Raw genomic sequence first — 22,035 nt, 5'->3', positions numbered from 1 at the left:
TTAGTTAAGCTGCATACACACTGGCCCAACGAAAGCCAAGGAGTGGGTTTCGTAGGCAAAGAGTAGTACAATATACAGTGGTCGTAGGTCTTGTCTGGACGGCTCAAGGACGGCTAAGCCATTCGCTAAGCTGTCCAGACAGGACCAACGAAACCCATTCGTTGGCTATCGTTGGGCTGGTGCGTATGCAGCTTTAAAAAAACGAAAAAAAAACATACTTACTCCTTCGGGCATTTGGATAAAAAAAAGGTCCAGTACTTAAACAGTGGCAACACTGAAGCCAACGCCAAGCCAAGCCGAGCCGAGCAGTTTTGGTTTCCCTCCTACTGCGTATCCGGTGTTAGTGTATTTGACGATTTCCATTTCGCTAGAACGTGAGTTTTCTTTACTATTTACTACACAATTGTTACGGTGTAGTCATAATTGTTTATTTTAAGAAATTCACCATGCGTAAAGTTTCTAAGAGTCGTACTGACGATGATGGGATTTCATCTGCCAACGGGTCTGTTGTAAATGATGATCAGTCGGAAACACAACAATCCGATGACCGCAATGATAAAGACATGGAATCTGACCCTAATGCAAGTGGAAATGAAGCAGAGGGGAAAGAAAAAGAAGTGAAAAAGGGGAAGTCTTCAAAAAAAGGGAGAAAAAGGAAGACGGAGAAAGAGGATACTAAAAAAGATACTGAAGAAGAATACGAAGTAAGTTTCACTTCTCTATCCCGTTTCGCCTGATTTTTCCAACAATTCGTATTCTTGTTTTCGCGGGAGATTGCGGACGCATTTGACATAAACTCGTAAACATAAACATACACTTGTAAAAATTCGTCACTGTTACTGTAATAATGCTTACTCCGCTCTACATGATTGTTCCAAATACATATTGTAGGTGTCATTTGATTTTGATACTTTTACTGTTTTATCAACAGTAATTTATTTATCTATTGAATAATAGTAGCTATTACATCTGTCAAAGGTGTTCTTTAATGTTTCTAGGTGGAGAAAGTAGTTGACTCAAAGAAGATCAAGGGAAAATTGCATTATTTAATTCGTTGGAAGGGATACTCTGCAGATAGTGATACCTGGGAGCCAGAGAACACACTGTCTTGTCCAGATCTGATCAGCAAGTACCATGATGAAGTAAGTTTAGATACTTAGTATTCCAAGACTAGCGTCATGTTCAATTCAATTTAGTATATATTTTTTTAATAATAAGGATTTATTGAATAATTAGCAGCACAAATATTGTTGGCTGACTGTCACTTGCTCAATGAATTATGAGCACAAAATGATATAAAATTATTATTATATGTTCACTATGTGTGTAGATGGAGTCATATTTTATTTATTTTTGTATGTGTAGCACCTATGTAGACAAAGCGATTACCCAAGTGACTATAGGATTAAGCATCACTATTTAGTATACTGTGTCAATATTTCAGTGCTCTTTTCTCTATGAAGAAGGCTCAAGTCTGGTCACTGTGGGCAGGCTAATACTATGGCCATTGTTATTATTATTTATTTTTTCAATTCATATTTTTGCATTTAAATTTAGCTCCAGCTTTCTTTGGCTTATTAATAAATAAATAAAACATGTGACACAATTCAGCTATTTTGCGACTATTCATGGATAATCTCCTTTTAGATTTGATTTATTTGCATCTGGGTGTGCATTGTTTATTCATCACTTTCACATAAATCATCGAAACATTTTCTGATCTTATTTGTTGCTGATTTTGCTTTTTCAGGACATTTTTTTATTTATTTTGTTATCTATGTTTGAAGAACATCTGATTTTTTAAGTTTGTGGTTGCTATAGCGAATTCATACCTGCCATGGCCTACCAACTCCTACACGCTATATTTAATATTAAAAAACAGCAATAGATGGCACTACCATTAACATTTGTAAATTATAAAATGTAAATAAGCCGAATGTGGCCGAATTAAGTAGAAATATTGAGATTAAAATATAGACTAGCATATTTTATAAACACAACTTCACGTCAACCTTAATTAAACTCCTTAATTTAAAGATAATAAACACCATAAATAATAAATTGAGAATACGAAAGTAAAACCTACATGTGGCTTCATTTCAGCTATGAGGCTTTCGTAGTGGTTTGCAATTGTGACGCTAGATGGCGAACAACCGGAATGCGCTTGTCCCGCGCTTGTCGAAACTATTTGAGAGAAACATGCCGTTCTCTTCTAACGACGTAAATAAGACAGAGACATCATGAGTCAACTTCAAGTTGTATCTCACGCCATTTAGCAATAGTAGATTTCTTCGTATTACGAGGCATTTTCAATTTATATTTGAAGGAAATGTTACATTGTCAACGAGTGATTGTCATAATGACATATGCAGATAAAATTACTAATCAAAGGGCATCATATTAATGGCCAGTACCCACATAACATAATACCTATCATTAGGTTCGATAGCAATTCTTGATCCAATTTCTTTCGAAAATGTTTAAAAAAGCATAAGAAATCCACATTATTTATAATAATAATAATTGTTTACCTCTACTTTTAATCTTCGCATAATGCATCGATAAAATGTACATGATCGGTAGTCGATACATGATAAGTCCCTATGACAGCTCAAAATGGCTACGAGAATTCCAGACTCTGCAATATTAAATGATATTGTAACGGATAACTCACGTCTTCACGGGTAATTCACGTCACTCGGTTTAAGACGTGAGTTATCCGTTACAATATCATTTAATATGAGTGTATAATGCTAATGCTTGGTTTGGATAGGTATTTAACTAAATGTAAACAAAACAACGTCAATTGATGTCTTAAATATTGAAATTCCCCCATTAAACTATCTAAAAATTTATATTTCTGTCAAAATATCTTTATTCAATTTAGGCTATAACAAGCACTTAATGAATGTCAAAAAAAAACAGTTGATTTTTTTGTCGCTTTTACAGCTTTTACTTATTATCTTGGAGCCTGTGACACGGATGAGAAATTTACAACTTTTTCTACTTTAAATATAAAATTAACCCAGTTAAAGTGACCTTTTCATGGTCTTTTTGTTTCGATATACTTACTTAAACTATTGACCATTTAAATAAAAAAGTTTCGTTAAATACTTGCTGTTGCTTATTTTAGCTTAGGGAGCACGTGAAAACGAGCAATGTGAAAATGACCCTAAAATGCAACCATACCTATTACGGCCGCGGGTGTTTTCAGTAACAACTGCACCAGTTACTATTTAAAATACCTAAATCTCGATAGGTGTGCCTCTAATATTTTATTTCCCTCAATTTCCCCAGGATCACGTCTCCTGACCTTGACCTGATAACAAAGGGACAAACCAGCAGGGGTACTACGGTACTACAAAATACGAAAATCGAAGTTCATGTCGTTCGGTCCCTCTGACACTTATACTGTATCATACGAGAGCGAGAGAGACGGTACGATACGAACTTCGATTTTCGAACTTCGGTGTATCATTTGATACAAAAAACAATTTTACTTATTTTATTTTTTTATTTTATTTTAATAAATATATTTCATTTCATTTCATTTCATTTCATTACAAATAGGTATAATACGCGACATGTAAGTAAACCTGAGCCAAAAATGAGTAAAAAATACATAGTTACAATAGATAAGAAAGTGGTTTCCTAAAATTGTTCGCAATGATCCGTTTCCGTCACGTCGATTCCGAAACCTCGATTGATTACGCACTGACCAGCGGCCGTGAGTAGGTTATATAACGTAGCGCCATCTACCAACCCTGTGATGTCCTAGTCAAGCTATAGATTGGGACAACGAGCGACAACCGTATCCTTAGTGTGTCACTAGATGGCAATACATATCGTGTTATTTGTGTTCTCACTGGTGCCATCTATTGGAAATCAAAGAAAAGAAAAATAGCCAGTTGAATAGCCAGTATTAGGGTGATACCATTTGCTTGTACTAGGTGGTGTCTCTGTTATATATGTACTCTGTGATACCTGCATAATTAATTGTTATAGGGACACCCAGTTCTTTAACCTATTGTTTTTCTTTGTAACTTGAGTTACACTGACTGAATATTTTATCTGCTCCATAGAAAGAAAACTCAAAAAATAAGGAATCAACTACTCCAAAAACAGGCAAGAAGAGAGGAGCTCCAAAGAAAGAAAAAGCTGGTGCTAAGAAAGCTAAGCCTACGAAAAAAGAATGGGACGGTGAGAATGCTGATGAGAATGCCGAATATGAGGTAAAAGAAACACATTTTTATTATGTGTGAGTCACGTCACTTCATTTATAATTTGTTGCAGTGCTTTGATCAAACCTTAAATTCTGGAAAACTCAATGTAACATCTGTAGTCATTGCTGAATGACATAAATAACAATCAGAGAATTAAATGACAGAAAGATTTACTCTACTGTAAGCTTATAACTATCATACCATATTATTCTCTTGAAAAACACCAGGCAGGAACTGCATAGGGTTATTTGAGTGTAGCTAAGCTATGACAAGACAAGAGACCTGCCATTGCCAGTCATTGTTAAATACTCAAAAATGTACTGGTTTCATAAACTTGCTACTGTTACAGGTTGACAGAATTTTGGAAGTACATCACAAGAAGAATGGCAAAAGAGAGTTTCTCATTCACTGGAAGGGATGGTCCAATAAATTCGATTCTTGGGAACCAGAAGACAATCTCAATTGCTCTGATCTGATAAAGAAGTTTATGGATAAGGTAAAGATTTTTTTTACTTTTTCATTTTTTATTTCAAATATAATTTTTGCTTGTTTCTGGCCAAGTTCATGTTGTAATAAAAATTTGATGATAGCAGAAGCAGTGCTCCCTTTACATACAAAAGAGTACTTCCTCTCCACTACTGGCATGTATAAAATGAGCCTTTTTGCACGCATGATGTCAGATAGATAAATATCTGTCGCTCAATGGCATCAAAGAAGAAAGTTTTTTTTGTTTTTCAATCCTTTATCTTGCAATCAGTGCCTATACTTTGGGCTCCACAGAAAACCAGCGTTGCTGCACATAATGTGCGGCAACACATGCTGAGTGGAGACCCTTTTTGGTATCCTGCCGTGTCACCAAGTAACATAGTTTTAGTGCTACTTCTAGTCTTAGTTTTAGGTGGTACTTATGGAGCCAAAATAAACCTTTCTTTCTTACTATAAATAAGCAAATGAGTAAGGTTGGTTTGTTGAGGATTCCAATAGGCGCTGGCTGAATAATTTTAATGGGAAACCTTCTTTAGGTTAGGTTAGGTTAAAGTGCATTTTTCTAAACCTTAATGCATTGTTTTTAAGATGTTTGACACTTTAATTTTATATTTGCTTTTGATATTTAGCAACTATTTCCATTCATAGCTTTGGACTAAAGTAAAATAAAATAAAAATAAAAAGCCTTTATTATTCCCTGTCTCTTCTGCATATTATATAGAGTAGTGTCAGTGTTGTTAGTGAATGGTTCTTAATACCTAGTGTTAGTATAATTAGTTTCATTTATTTTCTTCTGAGACTTGGGCCCCTTTTTGAGTGAAGGCCTCCTCCATCTTCTTCCACAGCTCTCTATTTTTGGCAGTACTTGTCCAGTCGGTTCCAGCGATTTTTGTAATGTCATCAGTCCATCGCATCACTGGTCTTCCAACCTTCCTTTTGCCTGCTGGTCCTGGCGACAAAATAAGGCAGAAGACAAAGACAATGGATGCGCTCAGACAGGCCCTTAGTCTAAAGTGGCGGTGGGCCGGACACTGACGAGAGGTGGACAATACAAACAGCTTTGCACTATAAGAGGTTTAATAAGTAAAAAAAACGGCCATGTGCGAGTCCGACTCGCGCACGAACGGTTCAGTGCCATCATCTAGACAACATTAGACAATAGCAAAAAAAAGGCAAAAAAAAAAAACAAATTTGTTGTATGGGAGCCCCCCTTAAATATTTATTGTATTCTGTTTTTAGTATTTGTTGTTATAGCGGCTACAGTAATACATAATCTGTGAAACTTTCAAGTGTCTAACTATTCCGACTCAAGAGATAGAGTCCTGTGACAGACGGACGGACGGACGGACAGACAGACAGACAGCGGAGTCTCAGTAATAGGGTTCCATTGGCACCCTTTGGGTACGGAACCCTAAAAAAAACATATGGTGTATAAAGAATAACAACATAATTAATCTATCAAACAGGTGGATGCTGCCCGTTCGACTGATTCTCGCAACTTACGAGTGGCTCCCGGCACCACCAACCGGTTCACTTTACAGGACCCCACTTCCGGTCGCAGACTTAGCAAGAGGCGAGGTCAACGTCAGAGGTAATTCACATAGTAGTAGTAGTAGTAGTAGCCTATGTCACTTTGGGACAATGTAGCATTCAAATGGTGAAAGAATTTTTGAAATCAGTCCAGTAGTTTTTGAGTTAATTTTTAACAAACATCCAAACACTTCTTTTTGTTATATTTACTAATTTATGTTTCATTGCTGTTATAAATAAATTATTTTCTTTCTTTTCTTTCTTTCTTTCAAAATACATACAGGTCAAACTGAGAACCTCCTTTTTTTGAAGTCTGTTATAATACCAAAACCTAAATGTAACAAATACTCTGCCGCATCAAAATAGGTTCAGCCAAACGCGAGATAATCACGGACAAACATACATGCAGGTCAAACTGAGAACCTCCTTTTTTAAGTTGGTTAAATAATACAAAAATAAAAATCATTTCTCTTGTCTATTCTGGTTTACTCTCCTACTAATTAATATTTTTTCGTTGGATTGTTTTTTTTTATTTTGCATGTTCTCATTTTTCCTTTCCATTAAAAATTCTTGTGATTGATAATCGCAATAACGATTCATATTAAATCTGACTTATTATTTTGGGGATCTCTGAAACCGTCTTAACGATTTCCATGAAATTTTGCTAGCTTGCTTTTTTTTCTAGTTACTAGATCGATTGTTCGCAAACTAGATTCTATTTTGAACATGAAACTACCGTGAGACTCACTCATATTAAATGATATTGTAACGGATAACTCACGAGTCGCGTGCTCCTGAGAAGAAGGGCTACGAAATAGCCCGAAACATGTCGAGCTAAACTCGGTTTAAGACGTGAGTTATCCGTTACAATATCATTTAATAGATTCTATTTGGTCTTATATCTGGGAAAATGCGTTTTTCCGAGTTATAACCCAAGCGAAACTCAGTCGCGTAGATGTTTAGTGCCCGTGGTCCAACTAATTTGTCCAACCCGGAAAAAGATAAAGATAAAAATATTTATTTGTTAAAACACGAGTTACATAAAATACTATATTTACATTTAATATTATATTTACATTTATTTATATAAATATTATATTTTAATACAAAAGTAGGTATAGGTTAGGTTAGTTACGTAACTTCAGTTGCCCGAACGGCAAAATACCCAGAAAGAGGAGCTCCGCCCCTGGGTGGAGCTCCGTCGAAAAGCAGTTGGACCACGGGTACTAAACAATATTTAGTTATTATAACAATTATTCTCGGTTTTCAGAGTTCGTTACGACGATGCAGAATAATGAAGCTGTGGTTTAAGAACTTTTATAAGTCGGAAGCAGTGCTAGTATCACTGAACCATGCTTGACTTTATTTTCATTATTGTTTGAATTGGACTTGTATTTTGTTCGTTAATTTATGTAAAAATGTATAAGTATAGTAACATTTGTCAACCCTAAATTACCAAGCTTTATTGAGTAGTAGCCAATGTAGGACAGAAATTCTCAAATAACGTTACACATTTGACTCCACAGCCACACTTGCACAAGATCAGACATTGCATGCATTGTTTGACAATATGTTTATAGTAGCACTTGGTTGGTTTTTATCAGCGTTCATAAAAATCTCATAACGGTGACATAGTTACATGTTACGCTTCAAATTCGAGCCAAATTTATAAATGGTTTCTTTGAAAGACTAATTTCCAATTAGCAGAAAAATCCTTGCGCCTTACACTGTGAAGATGCGGCTACATTATTCCTCCTCGTAATACTAAATTTGTATCTTTCGAATATCCATTGTAAATTTTCGTGTTTGTTCGCTGTCACTCTTTCAAGCTCATGTTAGATTTGTCTGATCGATTTAGCTTTATTGGGCTCAAGTGCAAACGGGCTTGAAACAAGTTAACACACAAAATACGGATGATTTCCAGCGGCTATTGGCAATGTGAAAGTACTTCAAGGTGAGATTGGGCTCGCTCGTTTATTCTTGTTCAACCAACGTGAAATTTAGAGATCTGGGGATCAAATTGTGTCTTTGCATAGCAAAAAGATTTGAGTCATGGGATTGGAGGCTTCAACATATATATTTATGCTAGTTTCATTATTTTATAGATTTAAGTTCTTTTATTGTATACAGGTTCAAGATTAAGTACATTCTCCATACATTCAGCTTAGAGATTTCGATAATATCGATGTACTTTGTCTGTTTTTTTTTAATCATTGCTATGAAATATGCTTAACTTTGTGTCTGAAACTAGTTTTAATTAACATACATTACACTAGTGGACTCTTAAATCTTGAAATTGAATGCAATACAGATGAGACAAGAGAAAACGCTCTTGCAAGAACACGCTAGGCGCGTTCTCTGTTCGTAGGCAGTTTGACAAGTGTGACAGTTGCTGGTGTGGCTCGTTGGGAACAAATATTAATAACCATCCTATCTAGTAGCAGTGTGACTTGTTGGGATTTTTTTTTTGTAGCAAAGCATATTCCAAATGAGTCACAGTGTGACAGCTGGGGATGTGACTCGTTGGGAACAAATGTCCCATCTAGTAACAGTGTGAATGGTTGGGATTTTTTTGTAGCAAAACGTATTCCCATCGAGTGACAGTGTGACAGTTAAGGGTGTGACTCGTTGGGAACAAATATTAAAAACTGTCCCATCTAGTAACTGTGTGACTTGTTGGTTTTTAATTTGTAAAATAAATCCCAACGAGTCACAGTGTGACAGTTAAGGGTGTAACTCGGCGGGAACAAACCCATTCATCAATACATAATAATATTAACTAAAGGCGGAAAACGGGCTTGCGGTTCACCTGATGATATTTTTGAGTTCAATGGTAACATACATCATTTAATTATGACCTTGACTGTGCAGTGGAGGTTCCGCCACCATCCACCAACATGGTGTCGATGAAAATTATTCATACGTCGAGTAGTACGATGATGGAACTAGGCAGCTGGAACGAGGTCAAACTTCATCCGAGCATTCTCTGATGTACAGTCACGTCTAAAAATATGTATACAAAAACAAGGTTGCATAAATATGTAGTCATACATTGTATCAAAAATATTTATCTATTACTGACACCAAAAAATTGTATTCATTAAACTTTTTCAGTATTATGTAATCACAAAATGCTTCAGAAAGTTGCATACTTAAATAAATTCCATTTAAATGTATCCACCTCGTAGGCAAAAATAAGTATACATGAATGGGTTCCATATACATATAACCACACCAATTTGGCAAATATTTGTATACGCCGTTTGATTCATAAATATGTAAACACGATTTGATATTTTGATTCGTTTGAAGAATTACTGTTTTGTTAAGATTACATGTCTGTCTCTTTCGTAACCTGCATGCGGGCAGGGACATACATACTACGAATCCATACTCCATTATAATAATATTATATACTGGTGACCCGATCCGGCACAACACGGTTACGGTATACATAGACACCGTGAATCACACTATTTATTGTGAAAACCGCATCAAAATCCGTTGCGTAGTTTGAAAGATCTAAGCGTACAGACAAAAAAAGCGACTTTGTTTCATACTATGGAGTGATGAATTGAAAGTAACTCTGTCTGTTCCGGTATCACGTCGAAACCGACTGGTTTCGACTGTCAAGGGGCTGAACATAGGGTACTTAGTTTTTATCTCCAAAAGCAACCCTTAAGGGGAGAAAATGGGGGATGAACTGACTGGAGTGAGCTGGATGAAATTTGGTATGGATATATTTAATTTTTTATACACCATCAAGATCACCAAATACTTGGAAACGTCCAGAGTGGTCATTAATATCGACTAAGCCAAAGCGATCAAGTTGTTCGGGTCATCCACTGAGGACAGATCCACTGAAGCATCTATAATTTGCAATCATTAATCATTGTAATTTTAATTATAGATCTCTCACTCATCGTACAAAACACAGTAGCAGGACTAGCCAGCTCCTGCTTAACGTCGATATTCTGTGAGAGTGTGGTACTACCCCGGTCGAGCCCGCCCATTCGTACTGCAAACCAAGAACTGGCTACAGTGCGGCTCTACCACTAACAATTAACAATATAATTAAAATAAAAACAAGAAAATGCTTAGTGCACCTTTCTGAGAATGACCCTAAACTGAAATACTCAATATTTACAAGTCAATTCAATCTAAGGACTGTCAAGTGCGTCATAGAATAATCGTGAGATAGACGTATGCAGTGACAAGTCCGCACTGTTTTCGTGAATTGTCAAATCAGTTAAATATACAACTTACGATTCTATGCCAGTCAGACAAGGTTTGTTGTTGCAGTCTGGATACATATTTATGAATCAAACGGCGTATACAAATATTTGCCAAATTGGTGTGGTTATATGTATATGGAACCCATTCATGTATACTTATTTTTGCCTACGAGGTGGATACATTTAAATGGAATTTATTTAAGTATGCAACTTTCTGAAGCATTTTGTGATTACATAATACTGAAACAGTTTAATGAATACAATTTTTTGGTGTCAGTAATAGATACATATTTATGATGAAAATGTGTGGCTACATATTTTTCAATTTTTTTTGTGTATACATACTTTTAGACGTGACTGTACATCATGTAAAAAACGCAAAAATAACTGTCGTATTTGCGAAGAGATAGAAGATCAAGATTCTCGGAAAGTATAGGGATACCAGTTAAAAGCCGGTTACCGATGATACACGCCCAGTTGTAGGCGATCAATCTTAGTTTGAATTAGGGGCGTTAACAATATCGCTATCTCCGACTGAAATAGTTTCAGCCGGTATAGTAACACCTAATTTTGAAATGGACTGTACTCAAAAATGATGAGTGGCTCCCGTATATCTATGCCCGCAAACATAACGACGCAACTACGCATAAGAGAGAGACTTTCGCCCACCATGTGGTAGTATAGCGTTTGTACTGTAGGGTTTTTGTCAAAGGCCTGTGAAATAAAGGTTTTCAAAGTGAAACGATCCTTAATTGACTAAGTAACATGATTATAACCTAAAATTTTATTTTGTGGCTTAGTTATAATATTAAGAAAGAGGCATCACAAGACCGATTTGCATTTTGTTTTATTTAAGGAACAATATTTTAGTGCCAAAAATTAGATGAAGTCATAGGACTAGGATTGGTTCATTTTCTAAACGAGTTTCGTAGTTGTCTACCTATCTAAACGTTATATTACTCACAGGTACAACTTCTTGATAATCATCAAGAAGTTGTACCTGTGAGTAATATGACGTTTAGATAGGTTGTATAATCATACATAAAACATTTTAATAGGTATTCATATATTATTACACAGGTTTACTAATGTTCAAAATATCACGAAACGCAAACCAAATATAAAAAGTTCACTTTGCTTTATTTTAGGTGCAAGTAGTTGTTATTATGTGACGAAAGACTATGTATGTGGTATTACGACGGCGACGTTTATGGAAAATATGTATTGTAAGAGTAGGCAATTGCATGTATTTGTGTGTTTGTTCTATGGATATTGAGGTACATTATCGAAATGATCTATTACTTAATGAATAGTGTTACATTGTGTAATGCAACTTTTAATTTCTTTTCTTACCTTTGAGGAGGACTTGATATCATTGTTGAGTCAACTATGTTAAGTGATGTGATGTAAGTGCAAAAAGTTGTTTTGTTACTAAAACCCATACTACTCTGAAGTAATTTTGCTTGTATATTGCTGTACACGTCACCTGTAAATATAAAGTGGCTTTTTTGCATATATTTCGTTGTAATTATGTCTAGAAATATTCTTTAAACCCTAATAATATATAACTTCAACAAAAATGCAAAGTAACCGTTCCAGTTTTCTAGGTCCGGGTAATGCAATATGACAAAAAATAATAATAATATAGTCTTGGATAAATCGACGTAAGAATTCGCGGGATACATTCCGTTCACACCTTTTTGTTATCATCCGTTGTACCTACACTTGTAGATATGCTCATGACCCATGACAGTTTATAAATTGACCGTCGACTTCAATCTAAGAGTAAGTTTTACAGTTCTATAGTCCTTACAGTTCACTATCGCTGTATTTGATCTTACTTTATCACTTATCAGTGTAGTTCGCGAGTTCTGAGAATTTCGCTATTTTGTGATTTTATCCTTGTTTTATTTTCGAGTGCTATTGTTTACTATGTACTTGTGTTATGTCCGATGTACCTAATTGATGTTTCAATTCGGAATAGTTCTATCAATAAATAGTTCATAACGTCGAGTTGGTAGTTTTCATTTAAATCTTCTTGTAGGTCAAATTTATCATAAAATTCTGCTGCTTACTCCTATTTTGACCCCTTATCTTCCAACATCATCCTCTTCACCTTCCTTTGCTGAAATCAAAACGACTTATAATTCAAATGCAAATCATTTTCGAGGTTGCAAATAGACGTGCTTGTTGATTGGTTGAAATTCTGAAAGAAAGCAGGGATTGGTTTGCTCGCGTGATGCAATGTCAGATGTCAAAACACGCTTTTAAGCCCCGCCTACTTCCTAGTAAGCGTGTTCACGGAAGGCCTTTTTTCGCAGTTACAATTCCTGTTCCTGACTTATTATTTACTAGTGTTTACCTACCCGCGGCTTCGCACACGTAAATCATTAGATCCAGCAGCTGAACTGAAATTTCCGGATTTAAAAAAATCCCGTGGGAATTCCTGAAATTTAATCGTGGTTTTCATTGACGTTACATTAAAAACAATCGTGTCAAATTTCATGACTCTAAGCCCACCGGTTGTTGTTTCGAGATTTTATCCCTATCCCGTGGGAACATCGGGATAAAAAGTAGCCTATGTGTTAATCCAGGTTATAAACCAACTTTTTGCCAAATTTCATCCAAATCCGTCAAGCCGCTCACAACTTTCACATTTATAATATTAGTAGGATTCGTAGTGATATAAGTAGATGTAGTCATTATGGCGGAGTCACTGGAGGAGCTCAATACTATCTATGCTGTGACTTCAGTAAGGCTCAGTATCGTCGCCCAATAGGCGGGTCTTAAAATAAACATGGACAAGACTAAATCATGTCAAATGTCCACGTCTCACCCGTGCCGGTTATCGTCGGGACCGATACACTCGAAGTTGACCACTATGTTTACTTTGAAAAAATTGTCCAATTGGGCAGGTCCAACTTCAACAAAGAGGTCGCCCGAAGAATCCAACTCGGATGGGAAGCGTTTGGCAAACTTCGAGATTTCTTCTCGTCCAATATTTTGCAGTGCCTGAAGACTGCAGGGCTACTACGAAATTCGAAGTTCGTATCGTACCATCCCTCTCACTCGTATTAAATAATATAAGCGTCGGCGGGACGGTACGATACGAACTTCGATTTTCTAATTTCATAGTAGCCCTGCAGCGTCTTCGACCAGTGTGTGTTGAGTGATGACTGATGACCTGGCCTTTGATCTATGGAGAGAGCCATGTCCGGAGTTTTTTTGCGCGATAGAGTTCGGAATACGGAAATTCGTCGAAGAACTAAAGTTCATAGCTGTAAAAATATGCAAGTTGAATGAAGTGGCAATGGGCAGGCCACATCGTTCAAAGAACAGATAACCGTTAAAGGAAAAAAAATCTCGAGTGGCGACCGCGAATCGGAAGGCGAAGCGTTGGCAGGCCTCCCACTAGATAGACTGATGAACTTCGTGAGTATTGCGGGCAACCGGTGGATGCAAGTGGCGGGTTGTCGTTTATTGTGGCGTTCTAAGGGGGAGGCTTGTTAAGCAGTGGTTTTCTTCCGGCTGATGATGACCTTCCAACAATATACAAATCAGGTCACTTACGTAACCAGGGCTCGCCCTAAAGGCCGAGCTGCTGTAAACAGCATATTAGTCTGATAAGACCGAGGCCATTGGAAGCTTTAACTAAAACTAAATATGGGATCTAAGATTCAGAAGTAAAGACATCATTGACGTCGTCGCATATAGCGTCAGCGGTAAAGGACAGGTTAATCCTAAAAACAAGTTACTTACCCGCATTGGGTATTGGATTAATATGCCAAATTTCACGTCATCAGACAATTGGAAATAGGTAAAATTTGATTAAAGTCTATGGGTGAAACGTAATAAAAGCTCGTAGATAATATTGCACGAACTCTTATTTTGTTATATAATTTGGTACATTTATTTAGCGCTTCTTATGGGGATTATTCTTAAAGCTAGGTTTTTCTCGTAATAGTTTATCAAAAACACGAGAGAACACATTTGCTACGTTCAGTTACGTGGAATTATTAAATGCTGTAGCACTCACACCATACGCTAAGCTTATTTACATCATAGAGATTTTGTAATGTGGCGGGCAATATTCTGCTATCTCGTCGATTTCCAACGTCTTCTGTGCCTCTTGTTATTATTATTTTTTGTATTTTTTTTTCTTTAATTGTATAATATAGTTTTTAAGTATTTTATTTGTAATTATATTTTTATGAAAAAATGACTTTCTGCCAAGTTTCTTGCGGCGCATTCTTCTTGGCAATGATGGTCTTTCCGAAAGCGCTGGTAGTTTAAAAAAATGACGTGTAAAAGTGCCCATTGCGGCCTATTTACTGAATAAATCATTTGAATTTTGAATTTTGAATTTGAATCTTGTAAAGACTCGATCGTCGTCTCTTCAAACGATGCCTTCCAAATCGGGTCTAGGCGGGGCCACCAGCTGCAGCACGTGGTCCTGCGGCGCGGCGTGCGGCGGGCGCGGCGCTAGCGGCGGCAGCGCCAGCACCGCGTCCGGCAGCCGCGCGCCGCACAGCGCGCAGGCCGCGCCCGCGCCGCACTCGGCGTGCACGGCGCGCGCGCAGTGCGTGGTGCGGCACGCACTGCCGCTCGCCGCCAGCGCCGCGTCGCAGCGCGCGCAGCGGCCGCGCACCGGCAGCCCGCGGCGAGCCGCCCGCAGCGCGCGCGCCAGCGCCTCGTGCGCCTCGCGCGCCGCCACGCGCGCCGCGCACGCCCAGGCGCCGCGCCGGCCGCGCGCCGCGCCCAGCACGCCCAGCGCCACGCGCGGCGCGCCGCACACGCGCTCGGCCAGCTGCGCGCTGGGCAGGTACGCCGCCGCCTCCAGCAGCAGCGCGGCCGGCGGCGCGTCGGCGCGGCGCAGCAGGCGCGCCCACATGCCGGCCGCCGCCTCCGCGGGCACGCCGGGCGCCACGCGCGCGCACAGCTCGCAGGCGCGCCGCACGAGCCGCGCCGCCGCCTCGGGCGCCGCGGCCGCCGTCAGCGCCAGCAGCGCATCCAGCGCCGCCTCGGGGTCGCCCGTCGCCTCGAGGCACGCCGGCTCCGCGTCGCGTGCGCCAGTCTCCCTGACGATCGCGAGCGCTTCCTCCGGCCGCAGAACTCCTGGGTTTTTTTCTAGAAAGTCACTCGCGTCGGTCGGTCGCGAGATGCATAAGTTTCGAAAGAAGGCCGTCGCCGCCTCCCCCCGCAGCTTCCCCGCTTCGAGCAGGCACTCGGCGAACTCGTGAGCGCGGCGGCTGTCGCTGTGGCGCAGCAGCGCGGCGACCTGCTCCGCCAGCTGGTCGTCCACGAGCGCGGCGGTCGCGCTCGGCCGCAGCTCGACGAGCGCCGCCAGGTGGCCCTCGAACTGCTTCCTCGCGCCGGACCCGTCCGCTTCGATCCTGGAGCGGAGGTACTCGAACAGTTCGTCGATGTCGGCGTCCGAGGGGTTCTCTATTTGGAAAAATTGTGCGAGGGCTTCGTTATGGTTGTCGAGGAGGACGTCGAGTCGCCAGAGCACGCGCGGGCGCGTGGCGGCGGCGGCGGCGTCGCGGTGCGCGGCGAGGCGGTCGCGCGGCGCGGGGGGCGGGGGCGGGGGCGGGCGCAGGGGCGGGCGCGAGCGGGACGGCGGGCGACGCGGGCGAGCGAGACGGCGGGCGTGGCGGGCGCGCGCAGCAGTAGCGCGAGCCAGGCGCGGTCGGCGCGCTCCCCGGGCGTGGCGGCGGCCAGCTGCTGGGCGCTGGCCAGCAGCTCGCGGTCCCCGGGCAGGGCGCCAGCACTCAACTGACCGGAGACAAATTCTAAAATTTCGGCGCGCTCTTCCGCTTCCTGTAAAATACGATAACGATGTAAGATGAGTCTTCAATTTAAATACTGCAGCTACGTAAAACGAATGGGATATCAATTTGATAGGGTAAGCAAGTAATTTGGGTCATTCAATGAACAATTAAGCCGGTTAAAGGCTTTTTCTATCCATTCTACCCAATCCCTGAATCTAACTTAGGTACGGACTAATTATGTATGTAGGATAGTTAGAGACCTGCAAGGAGGGCGCGAGGTGCAGCAGCGCCCGCGCGACGCGCAGCCGGTTCTGCTTGCCGAGCGGGCCCGCGAACGGCGGCTCGCGCGCGCTCTGCTCCAGCAGCCGCACGCACGCGCGCGCGTCGTGCGCCGCCAGCGCCAGCAGCGGCGAGCGCGCGCCGCCCCCGCCCCCCCACTCCCCCACCGCCACCGCCCGCCTCCTGCAACACAACTCACATAACTAATCTAATACTACTAGCATACATAGCGTTCACTCTCGAATAAAAATCCAGTTGCAGTGTAAAATACACCTTTTGTTTCTCTGCTACAATTATTGTAGCATCACATGGCGACCCTGCCAGGATGTAGGCGCGATGGTACGTGTACTATACAGTGCACTATACGGTACTACAGCGCGTGTACTATACAGCGTGTGGGGCACTGACCGCGGGCGCCAGCAACGCGTGCAGCGCGTCGTGGCGCGCGGAGGGCTGCGCGTGCGGCGGCAGCGGGCGGCCGGCGGCGCCGCGTCCCGCCAGCGCGTCGGCGGCGGCCAGCAGCAGCGCGCTGCCCGCGCACGCGCACTCTGCGCCGCCGCGACACGCCTCGTCCACGTACAACACCAGCTCGCGCATCGCCCCGCTTGACCCTCCTGATAAATCATCACATATATAATCGACAAGTATTCAGTGGACTATTTTTATGTTTCAATTCTTTCATTTTTAGGTTTCGGTACCCGAAGGGTGCTAACGGGACCCTATTACTGAGACTCCGCTGTCTGTCTCTCTGTCTGTCCGTCTGTCACAGGGCTCTATCTCTGAAACCGTAAAAGTTAGGCACTTGAAATTTTCACAGATGTATTACTGTGGCCGCTATAACAACAAATACTAAAAATAAAATAAAGTTACAAATTAAAGGGGGTCGTCATACAAGAAATGTGTTTTTTTTCAGCGTTTTTTGGTTGCGAGTCGCCTAGCAACGGGTAGCTATGTCGTTTGAACATTTACCTTTAAGTTTGCAATTTTAATGATGTTTTATAACAGCTTCGATAGTATATTATAGTGACTGTCTGATTGTGTGGTTTATTCGTTTTTGTGCAAAATTAATAAAGTAATTCATGAACCACAAACCTCAATGAAGCCAACTTTGTTAAAGCGCTGGCCAAATCCACACCGTATTAATCACTAAGTTTACCTATTGTTTTTTTACACTCAAAAAATCATACTAAGGGGCTGTTTCACCATCCATTGATTAGTGTTAACTGGCGGTTAGGTGTGACGTCGTCTTTATTTGTTTTGTTCGAATAGACGGAGACGGCATCACACCTAACCGCCAGTTAACACTAACCAATGGATGGTGAAACAGCCCCTAAGTATTTAACACTATTTACAAGGTGTATAATACAGTTTAAAATTTATTCACTAGTCGAGCTTCGTATTATTTAATTACACAACATACGAAGTCCGCCGAATTTCCCGCGAATGAACAGAGTTGACAGATAATTTTTTTAGCCGCGCGCGGCAACTTGCGCGCAATGGCTTCAGAAGCAAACAGCCAGACCAGAAACCAAAGAGGATTGTTTTTTATTCGAAATACTTGCACAAGTGCTTACATTTTGGCGATATTTTTAGAAGCTTTTCCTTAGCTTGCCCTGTATGTTTATTTATTTATTTATTGTTTGTTTGCTCAAATCTTAGAAGCTAAATTTGACCCACTTCCAGTGGTCCGATCGACTTGAAATTTTGCATACTTATGTAAATTTGGTGAAAATACAATAATCTGGTAGTGACATCTTGGTGGTCCTGCCAGGATCGTCTCTGCAGGAGGGAATTCCTCAATAGTTAATAGTACCGACTTGAAATTTGGTACAGATATGTAGTTTAGACGACAGTGCAAGTACAGTCAACAAAATGTACATTCGGCAAAAAAAGCTTGTATTAAAAATGATTTTTTTAAGAAAACTTATTACAAGCATTATATTTATTTGTAGTGTACCTAATGTAAATGGAATCTTTCAACTCAAATTTGAAGTGGATATCTTCAACCGATTGAGCTGAAATTTTTCACGCATGTATAAATCCGATGACAATGCAATCCGATGGCAATGCAATTATAGTGGAGTGGTATGCTTGCAGCAACTGAATTTAATTGATACACCGAAATCTTTGTAGCTCTATTGAATCCACATTAAATGAATTACAAGTCGTCAGGAGAACGATACAAGTACATAATTACAAGAGTCAATGGTCAGAGTTCAAAAAAGAATATGTGCTCGCACAATGGCAGTCGAACCAGAAAGGGGAGAGGATACAAACCTCTGTGTCATAGACAGCAATAATAATAAAGTGGGCGTAGACTATCCAACAAATATTATTATAACAAGGAGTTGATCTGATGATAAAGCTAGCGGGTGACCATATGAACTCTGTGATAAACGCCACGACCGCATCGAGTTTGGACTCGTTTGTCGTCTTGACGAGTACTTTGGTAACCAGGGACATAAAGTACAATCAGCAAAAAAAAACTTATATTAGAAGAATTTTAAGAAAAACTTTTACTGAACTGTTAAAGGAACCCTTCATGTACGAGTCCGACTCGCACTTGACCAATTTTTTAAAACTACCAGCGCTTTCGGATAGACCATCATTGCCAAGAAGAATGCGCCGCAAGAAACTTGGCAGACATTTTTTCAAAATAAATAATTAAAAATAAAATACTTACTAACTACAGTATACAATTAAAGAAAAAATTACAAAATAATAATAATAATAATATGTATGGGGTCCCTTAGTTACAAAACTATCCCGTGGGAATATCGGGATTAAAAGTAGCGTATGTGTTATTCTAGACGTCCAGCTCCCTACCTATATAGGGTAAAACCTCCAGTGAATGAACACTTAAGAAACTTTTCTACTTTGAAAAATCACTACTCTGTACTTATTAATTTTGTAATGGTTTTATGTAATTAATGAATCGTTATTTAATTAACAAGAATTTAATTTCTGCGATTTTTATTACGTGTATAGTTTTTGAGTTATAGAAGAATTTATAAAAAAAGTACCAAAACCTAGTAAATGAACGAAAAATTTAATGAATGAACAGAGTAAAACCCAGTGAATGAACATTATTTAGATAGTTTTAATCAACATTTAGAAAAGCATTTTTAACATACAACAAAGTCTTCTTCTTCAGTTATTATTATATAAAATCTTGATTGGTTTTTGGAATATTTTTGTATTTTTTATTTCAATTCCAAATTTTTACTTTTACGGTCATCCCGTAAAACCGAAATTGAAATACAAACTGAAATATAGATGCAACAGAAAAATAAGACCATCACTGGGAATCGAACCCAGGTCCTCGGTAATCCGTACCGCGTGCTATACCGCTACACCACTGATGGTCTCTAAAAAAAAAAAAAATCTTAAGGTAAAATCTTGAGGTAGGTACAGCACCTTCAGTATTCCAATATGTTTATGTATTACAAAAATACATATATAATTCTATTAAAGTAGGTACAAATTAAGCACCTTAATATCTTGATTAATTTACTTTATTTAAAAACTCGTAGCTCAAAATACATAATTTTCCGAGTGAACTTTAATAGACGTTATATCAAGGTTCAATTTTGTTGACATATTGATTTTAGATAAGTACGAGATTTTTTCAGTGACGATAATCCGAGCTTTATAATAAAACTTAATAAATAACAAACATTAAACTCTATTGATACTCGTATTCTAATCAGTCTGTAATCAGTCTCTAATTGTTAAAAGTATCATCATTTGGGACAAAAAATCTTAACAAACCAATTTTTAATTATAGATTGTGGCTAATAACAATAAGCAACTTACTACAAGCAAAATCTACATCATTTTTTAATCATTTTTAATTTATATAAAAATAAAAATCGATCAAAATAAATCAATAAAACAAAAAATATATAAATTATATAGTAATTCATGACAAATAAAAGGTACAACACATTAACTGACAATTGTGTTTAACTGTTCCTATTTCCTTTCCTCGCATCCCATTTTCTCCTCGACGTGTCTATCCACCCTCGTTGTACCGGCTGCGGTGTGACTATATGAACGTCTTGGGTAAATGGCTTGTTTTATGCTCTTGTTGTACAATCTAATATTATTAAGAAGTCCAATTTAAGGAAGTAAAACTATCGTGCATTTCGATCACGTCCATCGTTACCATACGTTGTTCATACATAGGGTTAGTAGGTATCTAGTAAATGAACAAAGCCAAATTTCTATAGTCCATTTACTAGATTTTCATTCCTATGAATGAACACGTAGGTCCCAATACTAGTTCAAAGAAACAGAATCGTTTTCTATGCATAATCTGAAAACACAACCTTAATACGATTACGTTAACATTTAATTTTAGGAAAAAAACTATATTGAGCAGACACCAGTAAATGAACAGACTGTTCATTTACTGGTTTTAGAACATTTGATAAGCCAGTAATGGAACACCTAAAAATATCAACTTAACCGCAAAATAAGCCACTAAAGAGTACAATTATAGAAGATTTAACTCTTAATCTAACCAATAGCTAAACTTTATAGTGGTATACATGAAATAAGCAGTTCAAATGTTACTCCAAACATGCACTGTTCTTACTTGGGATCTAATTTTTCCATACAAAACTTCAAAAGCAGAATACGTGAACTTCAAACGCCTGCCATGTTGAAATTGGTCGAAAAATAAATTTACCGATTGTTGCCATTGCATAGGAAATCGAGTTGCCGGTAAGAAAAAAATACGACAGTTGGTGGAAATGGCTATATTGCTTATTTTAGACAAAAAACGTGATTTTGTTCATTCACTGGGGGGGGTTCATTCACTGGAGGGTTTACCCTACATAGGTACCAAACTTCATGACTCTAAGCCCAGCGGTTATTATTTCGAGATTTTATCCCTTATCTATCCGTGGGAATATCGGGATAAAAGTAGCCTATGTGTTATTCCTGAGGTCCAGCTACCTACATACCAAATTTCATGGCTAAGCCCAGCGGTTCTAATTCGACATTTTAATATTTTATCCCTAGGTATCCCGTGGGGTTTCTAGACATCCAGCTACCTACATACCAAATTTCGTGACTCTAAGCCCAGCGGTTATTATTTCGAGATTTTATCCCTATCCCGTAGGAATATCGGGATAAAAGTAGCCTATGTGTTATTCCAGAGGTCCAGCTACCTCCATACCAAATTTCATGCCTCTAAGCCCAGCGGTTGTAATTTCGTCATTTTATCCCTAGGTATCCCGTGGAATATCGGGTCAAAAAGTCGTCTATGTGTTTTTCTAGACATCCAGCTACCTACATAAAAAAAGTTTGTACATGAAATCTTAATCTAAATATAACAGTAGTTAAAAGAGTCAAACAAATTATAAATGAGAAAAATTATGTATATATTTTTACAACGCGGGCGCTATTTTTAATTTGGAACAGAAAAATTGATTCTACTATTACAGTACAATCATGAGTGCAGCGAAAATTCAAAATACCGTCATTAGAAAAAATACTTTGCTA

The 22,035-nt window shown here is 39.2% G+C and overlaps 1 protein-coding gene and 1 long non-coding RNA gene across 2 annotated transcripts; one reads left to right on the top strand and one right to left on the bottom strand.

The window, feature by feature from the left end:
* The first annotated feature begins 255 nt into the window (after positions 1 to 255).
* Positions 256 to 8,776, top strand: LOC141430396 (uncharacterized). The gene is made up of 6 exons (XM_074091083.1): positions 256 to 704; positions 999 to 1,142; positions 4,083 to 4,232; positions 4,573 to 4,719; positions 6,176 to 6,300; positions 7,510 to 8,776. Exons 1-6 carry the CDS (start codon positions 447 to 449, stop codon positions 7,532 to 7,534), a joined length of 849 nt encoding a protein of 282 aa, XP_073947184.1. The 5' UTR covers positions 256 to 446; the 3' UTR covers positions 7,535 to 8,776.
* On the bottom strand, positions 8,164 to 12,828 carry LOC141430397 (uncharacterized). Its single transcript, XR_012451641.1, has 2 exons — positions 11,475 to 12,828; positions 8,164 to 11,414 (listed from the first exon to the last, which is right to left on the bottom strand). It is a non-coding gene; the product is annotated as an uncharacterized lncRNA (long non-coding RNA).
* Positions 12,829 to 22,035: the final 9,207 nt, after the last annotated feature.

Source organism: Choristoneura fumiferana, chromosome 8 (genome assembly GCF_025370935.1).
Source record: "Choristoneura fumiferana chromosome 8, NRCan_CFum_1, whole genome shotgun sequence".
Taxonomy (NCBI): Eukaryota; Metazoa; Arthropoda; class Insecta; order Lepidoptera; family Tortricidae; genus Choristoneura; species Choristoneura fumiferana.
The sequence above is the reverse complement of the archived record's forward strand: the minus strand, read 5'-3'. Positions and strand labels throughout refer to the sequence as shown.